Source organism: Cryptomeria japonica, chromosome 3, assembly GCF_030272615.1.
Source record: "Cryptomeria japonica chromosome 3, Sugi_1.0, whole genome shotgun sequence".
NCBI classification, from domain to species: domain Eukaryota; kingdom Viridiplantae; phylum Streptophyta; class Pinopsida; order Cupressales; family Cupressaceae; genus Cryptomeria; species Cryptomeria japonica.
In genome coordinates this window covers 196,548,745-196,557,946 of record NC_081407.1, presented here as the reverse complement: position 1 = coordinate 196,557,946, position 9,202 = coordinate 196,548,745, and the positions used below count along the sequence as shown (strand labels likewise).

At 32.0% G+C, this 9,202-nt stretch overlaps 1 protein-coding gene across 1 annotated transcript; it reads left to right on the top strand.

The window, feature by feature from the left end:
- Positions 1-4,363: 4,363 nt before the first annotated feature.
- LOC131061601 (gamma-glutamyl peptidase 5) lies at positions 4,364-7,789 on the top strand. The gene is made up of 4 exons (XM_057995370.2): positions 4,364-4,891; positions 6,783-6,938; positions 7,288-7,455; positions 7,576-7,789. The coding sequence occupies exons 1-4, from the start codon at positions 4,586-4,588 to the stop codon at positions 7,669-7,671; spliced, it is 726 nt and encodes a 241-aa protein (XP_057851353.2). The 5' UTR covers positions 4,364-4,585; the 3' UTR covers positions 7,672-7,789.
- Positions 7,790-9,202: the final 1,413 nt, after the last annotated feature.

The following is a 9,202-nucleotide window of genomic DNA, read 5'->3' as shown; positions in this document are numbered from 1 at the left end:
TTAAATATTTTTCATTAGATGATTTAGGTAAAGCAAAAAAGATATTTTTATTTCCTCTTTTTATGATTATCCATCACTATATAGTTGAAAAATGACGTGCCTACCACTCACACATTCATTTGGTGGACTATTAAAAAGTAAATATTGATTCCAACGGTGCCCACCCATTTATAATTATGACTAAGGATAATGGGGAAAAAAAGTTATTTGATGAGAGTTTCATTAGAGTTGACCATAAATATTTAAATCATCGATTATATGTGTACTCATGATTTGAAAAATGTACAATCATATGCATTAGTGCCAACATGAATACAAATAATATTATCTTGGCATTGTTACAAAATTAATTTATCATCCACTTCTTTAGAAACATATTTCTAGCATATTATATGAAATGGTTCTAGACAATGCAAATCATATTTTAAAATGAATGATTATATTTGTTCTTAAATATAAAATTTTGTACAAACCTTGGACTATATGAATATTAAGGGGACACACACATACATGATGTGCTTATAAATGTATGTGTTTATGCAAATGCATGTGTGTATTTATGCATATATATACATACACATTTTATCCCCTTCATGTCTTGTGTCCCTAATACAAGATATAACTTTGGGATAATTAGATTTCTCCCTCAATGCCTAAATATCTAGGGGTATTTTAGTCTTATTTTTTCATTTAAAATTTCAATATGAATGAACATCGAGTATAGTGTTGCTTACCTACCAAATCTTTTTATGTCTCTATCTTGGTTAGAATTGCTATTGTGAAAGAGTCATTGATGTGGTCTTGATTGCCTTAATTAAGTCTTAATTTCACTTTTCTTTGAGTTCGCCCCTCTAAAAATTTTAGTTGTTATCCATTATCTTGCATGCAAAACTTTCAAAGTAGGACCTAAGACTGCATAATTAAAGACACCATCCCATAAGTTACATCTATCTATTACAAGACTATAGTTTAAAAAATCCATACATTATAACAAACATGAATCACAGTCAAGATATTTCATTTTGACATTCAAATTCTTCAATTACATACATGTGAAAAAAGAACAACATACTTAATACGTGATCTAGACACAAGAAAGTGATGAACTTCAATCTTAGTATAAAATGCCTCAAAATATGTTAATTAACATTACCTTGAATCCAATTCATACATTGAAAGAGAGGTACCTAATTTGTAAGCAAGCAATAATCAAAGGACACGCTTATAGAAATTGAATAGAAACATATACTAACAAGCTAAAATTTCACTAATAATCTTGTTTAATTAATTTATTAGGATTAACAACACATCTATTACAAAAGCATTTCACATATGAAACTCAGTCATAAAATAATAATAATAAAAAATCAATCTAATCACATCATATCGACACTTCACCCTCGTTGAAATAACCGAACTTTCTTTAACATTTTCATTCTATTTTGACATTTTTATATAAATTAAACTATTTTAGACTAAAGCTATCAGAAATCTGCAATCCATGAGATTGTATGTGTTGCTTCTGGATTTGATTGTGTGAATGTTTCTGCATCAACATTTCAGATCACACTCTGTGATCCATCATTAAGATGAGATAGACTACTCTAAAATATCGCATGATCATTCAATCACTCTCATATTAAAAGCCAATGACTTTTACTCCTCCATAAAAGACACCTAAAATAATTCTCTTAGAGCCAGATCAAACAAAAACATTGTTCCTTGTCACTCTGGTTTACTTTTGCTTTAGCTAGTGGTTTTGATGGATGGTAGAGCATAGTCCCCTTGTCACCATTGGATTGTTTTCTATCAATTTAAAAAATATATACTTTTATAATGAAGCATATAGAATTATAGTGATTATCTAAAGGGTGTGTAATGTGTGGACCTATGAAACATCACCCCAAATAGAAATGTATTTTTCTATATGAAAAATAAAGATAAATGTAATAGAATAGCAATAAAAAAATGTAGGTTTTCATGCAGACATCGTTATAAAATATGTTAAAAAGGTAGATGTCCTTATCATGAAGGCGTGGTGTGACTTGTCGCACGCGGACGGTTTTATTCGAGTGAATGGCGTGCAATATATTTATATTAAATTTTGTTTTAGAAAAGCAAGAAAACGTCAAATTTGAGAGCAATAAGGGACACGTATTAAATGAAGTACGTGTGGTACATTATTCTCCAATTCCATGTCTTCCACTAACGTGCAAGATGACAGTTTTGTCTCTGCTTCAATGATTTTAATAAAGTGCCCAAGGCATCTTACATCCATATACACTCCAATATGATTATTTTCTTGGATCTTCAATTCTAGATGACTAGATTTTTGGAATGAGTTATCCAAATGATAGATGATGAGTTTATTTTTGATTGGGAGAGGAGGTCTTTTAGAAAGTGAGATTGAACACCTTAGCTTATGAGTGATCAAGGGTTCTCTCTCAATCAAGGGTCTTTAAATGATAGTATTGTTTGTGGTTTGAGGTGGATGGTGTAATGGTCAAGCACCTAATTTTCATAATGTAGATTGTCGAGGACATTTAATATTGCATTATTCTTTTGGAAAGGGGGATTGAAGATCTTAACTTTTGAGTGATCAAGGGTCCTCTCTGAATCAACTGGTTGTCGAACGATAGCTTTGTTTGTTGTTTGGTGTTTGGTGTGGATGGTGTAGAGGTCAAGCACTCAATTCTCATAAATGTAAATTGTCGAGGACATCTAATATTGCATTATTCTTTTGGAAAAGGAGATCAAAGGCCTTAACTTTCGAGTGATCAAGGGTCCTCTTCGAATCATTTGGTTGTCGAATGATAGCCTTGTTTGATGTTTGGTGTGGATGGTGTGGAGGTCAAGCACTCAATTCTCATAATACAAATAGGGGAAAGTATCCAATAGTTGAGCGCGTTCCAATTCTTGCAATAGAATTTGTTGATTTAATGTCCAACTTTTGTACAACATCACACCAATAGTTGTATGATAAGTACCAATAATTGAATGAAATATACCATTTGTTGTGAAAAGTAACCAATCATGTGATGCCACATCAGCTGCACAAGTATTGGAGCCCTTTTGCACACATATTGGTCTCACTTTTTTGGGGGGTTGTTTTGGACACCTTGGCAAAAAGCATGTTGATGTGGCCCTGAAACCTTAGTTATAAGTAGAGGACTTGCCAAGCAAGCTGTTGTAAAAAATTTGGAGTGATTTGAAATTTCCACGTAGGATTTTGAGAAGCACGAAGTTAGGGTGCACAACTACTGGGTCATCTCCCCTAGTTGAAGACATCTAATATTGCATTATTCTTGATAAGAGGTTGTACAAGAATCCTAATTGTCCTTGGTTGACTTGAAGAGCTTTAAATCAAAGAGACAATGATGAACGATAAATGAACGATCTATGATTTTGTTGTCATTAGAATTTTATGAACTATCAATCCACTATCATAGAGAGTCTCAAACGATACAAAATAATGAATGGTTTAAAACTACTTTAATTGAACTAAAAATTTATCATATCTCATTCTCTTTACTTTTCAAAACCACAAATATCAAATCAATCCAATGTATTATTTAGTAATTAATAGTTACAATTTTTAGAATTTAAGTATTTACATGAGTAAGGTCTCAACAATTTTGGTCGTATAATAATATATACAAACTTACTATGAAGCCTCCATCTCAAACACTTAATAAAGAAGATAAACAATACTTCAAACTATCAAATAGTAATTAAAAAACCATGACTAAAATCCACCCCAAATATGACACTAAAATTGCTAGTCAAAATCTATCACCCAAATTTCAAGCTGAATCCATAGTTTAAAATAACATATCCCCACCACTTGTTATAGTCTCCTCATCAACTTGGGTGCTCAGATTTGACTCCATTATATCCAATCAAAGATATTTTATGACATGTCATAATATGTGGTGAGGGGGTATAACTCCCTCCAAAGAAATCTCTTACTCATCATAAATACTTTCGAAACCCAACTTAATGAGACCATAATTTTTTATCGATAAATCTCATATATATATATATATATATATATATATATATTTAAAATTAAAAATCTCAAGAATGTCAACACACTATGAAAACTTATTACTTGTACTAAACAATCAATTAACCCAAAAAAGATGTTTATGTCCTTAAGTGACCCCAATTGTTCATAATCTAGATACCTAGTGTTCACACATGGGACGTATCAACAAACTAAAAAGTATACAACATTTTATTGCGATAATCAATGAATGTCTCGCACGAATCACGTGTATAAACAGGTTTTTGTTGCCCTCAGCTTTAACTTTAAATGTTTTGTTTTACATAGATGACAGGATGTTTTACACCCAAAAAGAAAACCAAAACCAAAGTTGAGGGAAAAGCAGTAATAAATACACATGCCCCGCACTTCATCAATGGCCATTTATATGCCCTCCAAATCATCCTGCTCCTCACGCAGATGTTCTTCCTTGCTCTTTTCGTTTTTAATCTCTGACATTTTTCTCTGGTCTTTTTCATTTCCACTCTTTCTCCATTCCTCAGCTCAGCAGAGCGCCTCCAAAATTTGAAGAAAGCAAGAATGGGAAGGAGATTTGGAGTTCTGCTCTGTGCGCCTGATCAGGACTATGTAAATAAGATGTATGGAGGGTATTTTAGTCTGTTTAAGGGGATTCTGAGCGAGGCTGAAGAAAAGTGGGATCTGTTTAAGGTTTTAGAAGGGGAATTTCCGGCCATGGAAGAGGTTTATAAGTACGACGGATTTGTGGTTTCCGGCAGCCGTTTTGACGCGCATGGAAACGATGTGTGGATTTTGGATCTCTGCCGTTTTCTGCAGACTCTGCATACAATGCGGATCAAAGTTCTCGGAATTTGCTTTGGTCACCAGGTACCTTTATTTCGTTTCTTTTTCCTTTTCTTCAAAGAAATCTGCTCTGACACTTCATTGATATTTCATTGTCCTTTTCTTCAAATAAATCTGCTCTGATATTTCGTTGATATTTCATTTTCATTTTCTTCAAAGAAATCTGATCTGACATTTCATTGATATTTCATTTCCCAATCTGCCCTGATATTTCATTTTCCTTTTCTTCAAAGGAATCTGCTCCGATATTTCATTGATAATTTTTCCTTAAATTCTTCAAAGAAATCTGCTTTGACATTTTCATTGATCTGAGTGATTTTTCTTCAAAGAAATCTGCTTTGACATTTTCATTGATCTGAGCGTTTTAACTGCTTAAATTTGGTCTTTTTAGCCAAATCTTGAGAATTTTTTGTAGAAGTTCGTCTATTGTTTGCTTTCTTCTCTCTCTTCTGACATTTTCAACAAATTATAGGCGATTTGAAACATAAGAGATGTGCCTCAACTTAGGAAGTTAGAACTGTTCACCCTGCTAAAGTTTAGGCATTTTATGTTAAGAGCCCTGATTTGCCACTGTGTCCAGTTCAGACGACTTTTCTTTCAAATCCTTACCAGCTCCCTCATTGCAAAATGATTTGTTTTTTCCTTGACAGCTGTCTCTTTAATCATTTCTTTTTTCCCAGTTTGCTTTATATTATTATGTTAGATTAAGAATACACGGTTACAAAAAGTGTAGGTCACGAAGACAACAGTTATGGAACCATGGTCAACGATAGAAGAATACAGCTAATATTACAGTATCAGCCAAGAGCACCCACAGCAGAATCAAAGCTGTAAAGTGGACGGCAGAATCCAAGTTAGAAGAAAATTAAATTTGACTAAAATTGTTTTGTCTAGATTCAACTGTGAGATCAATTTTTTCATCAAGTTTGAGATCATATTACTTTTCAAGCTGATGATGGTTACTGGAGCATGATCTTAAATTCGTGGATGGAAAAATTGATCACACACTTAAACCAGAAGCTATCAAGACAATTTATCATAGACTGAAAATTTCATACATTTAATCCATTTTTTTTTTTCAACTATTTATTTAGGGAGAGAAAATTCATGATTAGACAACATCTAACGGTTGTACTTTTTATTAGGTAAGTATGCACTTTTTGATTAAAAAAGATAAATTATATAATAATAAATAGGGTAGTGTATATGTTTGAAAATGCACATAATTAAACTCAATCTATCACTTTCTTTTTTGATGATGGATTAATGAGACTGAAAATATTGATTAAAAAATAGATTTTTCTTACACATTTTACTTTATGAATTGTAGAAAACTTATATCCAATAATATATAAGATATCAAAATATATAATTATCTATAAAAAATTGTTTGAAGTAATAGCATTCCCAATGGATGGACTCTAAATTTTATAAAAGTTAAACTTGTTAACTTATTGAATACAATTTTTTTGGGGATATTTAAATAATTACATATAATGTAAATTTGAGGGATGTAGTTTCCTAACAAACTATAAAGTTGAGACAAAGTACACCATTTTCAACACATTTAAAGTAAAAGTATCGTAGTGGAAAAGTTTGGTATCAACTACTCTTTGTAGTCAATGATGTATGTTGTGTCGAACTTTTAACTCAATGTACATATGAAAGGAGATGTATACGAGCAATCATGTATCAAAGAGTACTTTTGAAATGTGTATTAAAGATCTTTATGAAGTTTCAGTCAATTAAAAATATATTTACATAGTTTTGTTCATAATTTTTTTATCTTACTCTTTTTTTGGCATTATCTCTATATATAAAAAAGTGTCACTAGGCTATGCAAACCTTAACTAATATCACTTGCTTCCTTACTGATATTTAATTATTGGTATGTTTCTTTTTCTCTCTCAAACAGATCTTATGTCGAGCTTTAGGAGGAAAAATTGGAAGAGCGGTGATTGGATGGGATATTGGCTTGAGAAAAATAACAGTTTCTAAAAGGTTGTCCACCAAACATTTTGGTTTGGAAATCCCTTCTATAATTAGAGTCCTTGAATGTCACCAAGATCAGGTAAAAAATGGGGGGCCTTCATAAAATCTATTGTACTTCAAACACTTTAATGGTTGAGATTCGCATCTTCAACTTATTTAAATTTGAAAAGATCTAACAATTCTATATTATCAAAAAAAATGTTTAGACAAAACTTTCACAGTCTATGATGTTAGCTTGATTTTTTTTTGGATTGAATCATGTAAGCATTTTGGCATCAATGATCTATTATCAAGATGAGAGATCAAGAGGAGAAAAGCATATTGTAGAATGTGATCTAAGACATTGGTCAAGTAAAAAATAAAAAATCAAACTAATATTATAGTCATCATATTTTATATTGATTTACCTTTGGTGCTATGTCAAACAGGTGTATAAAGTTCCCTTGGGTGCAGAAATTATTGCTTCATCAGATAAAACAAGCATTGAGATGTTTTCCTTTGGTGATCACATACTCGGTGTTCAAGGCCATCCAGAGTATACCAGTGACATTTTGCTGAATTTCATTGACAATCTTTTGGACAAAAGTTGTATACAAGTAAGTTATGTATTTAATATCTTAAAATTTTTCATGGAGATTGTATAAAATGGTATTCAATTAACCTAAAACTATTTATTGATCAAATAATTAACTTCATTTTGGATCGGGACTTCTTAGGTTAAACTGAGTGAAGAGGCCAAGGCATCTCTAGCAAATAGCCAACCTGACAAAGAAATTTGGGAGAAGATTTGCAAGTCGTTTCTTAAGTCATGATATTTGCATCAATTTAGCCAAACACTTAAAAGTGTTTTAATTAAAATGTTCTAAGAAAATAGTTAAGAAATGTTCTCTTATTTATCTAATTATTGAAATTGTTGTTGTTCTACACTTATTTAGTGAAAACCATTTGGGCTTTGTTCCTTCAAAAAATAGATTCTTGTGTATGTTAAATGCATCAATAGCTTGTATTGGAGCACCGACTTGTACCATGACTAATCAACCTTTACAAAACTCAAGTACACTTTTGTCTTGTGTGAAGTTAAAGTTATTGTTCCTAGTAGTTAGATAACAAAAATTAGAGTCGTCTAAAAAAATGTTTTTACAATTAAAACTTTTCATATTTATATTTGAAACGTAATTTCATAGTTTTGTTGTTTGGTAATATATAGCTTAATATATCTTAATGCTTATATTAGTGGGGTGATGTTATAATGGAGTTGACTCTTGTACTAAAATAATGGTTGATTGGTTGTGGTTGCTTGGCCTCCACTTCTTCTTAGTGTAGTGACCCACTTATCCTAATCCTAGTTAAACCATCTTAATAACTCACAGTTACAATCAAAGTTAAATTATCATTAATGCACATGCAATGTTTACGTTAATTGATATGCAAATAATAAGAGAAATTTAACATTCGTGCAATTCAAGTCGAGCATGCGGATCGTGGTTAATATGCAACTAAATGCAATGTAGCAAAAGTGAAGTAAATGGGCATGACGATTAAGTAACATGCGTAAAACATAATTATCAGTGATTTTGATCTAAGTGCACGCATGCGTAGAAATAAATCGTGTACATGGGTCATTACGAATTAAATTAACATGCAAAATGCATAATTAAATCAACTAACGAAAAATTAAATACGACCATGCATGCATGCGGAAAAGTAATCTACGGAAAGCAAATCATGCATGTTAGTGGGTTAGTGTGTTAGTAGTTTTTCTCTTCTTTTTTTTGTTAGTTACATTGCATGGCGACTTCCTGATGCATTACATAATGGACCTTATAGGTCTTTTGCATAGCTTTAACATGTGACCATTCTGGTCTTTTACAATAAGATAAAATATACATCATATGATAATTACATAAAATTTATCTGGAATCTCTGATTTTCTGTCTCCGGATGTGTCGTCTTCATTGTCCTGGATAACCTCCTCTCGCAAATTCAGATGACAGACATATGACCCAGACATTTTATTTGCCCAACCAAACGAAGCTTACGTTTCTTGGATGCCCATAAGCTCTCGTCCCTCACGACGGAGCTCCCTAGCAAGCTGATACCAACTAGCAGGAATGGAACCATATGCATTCATGTAGAACTAACAACCCATCCTGGTTGAACTAACTACATGCGTTATGACAGGGAGAAAATAAATAAATAATTTTGATGGCCGTCATTACCCTATTGGGGAGGTGAAGAAAATCACCCTTCCCTGGTAGACCTATAACAAGCACCATATTCCAATCATCCCTCATAAACAAAAATATCATATTAACCCCTTCCGGATTAATAACATTCATTATA

Coding starts and splice junctions, on each gene's coding strand:
- LOC131061601 (XM_057995370.2), top strand. CDS start 4,586: ATGGGAAGGAGATTTGGAGTTCTGCTCTGTGCGCCTGATCAGGACTAT. Junction 4,892..6,782: donor GAATTTGCTTTGGTCACCAG/GTACCTTTATTT, acceptor TCTCTCAAACAG/ATCTTATGTCGAGCTTTAGG. Junction 7,456..7,575: donor TGGACAAAAGTTGTATACAA/GTAAGTTATGTA, acceptor GGGACTTCTTAG/GTTAAACTGAGTGAAGAGGC.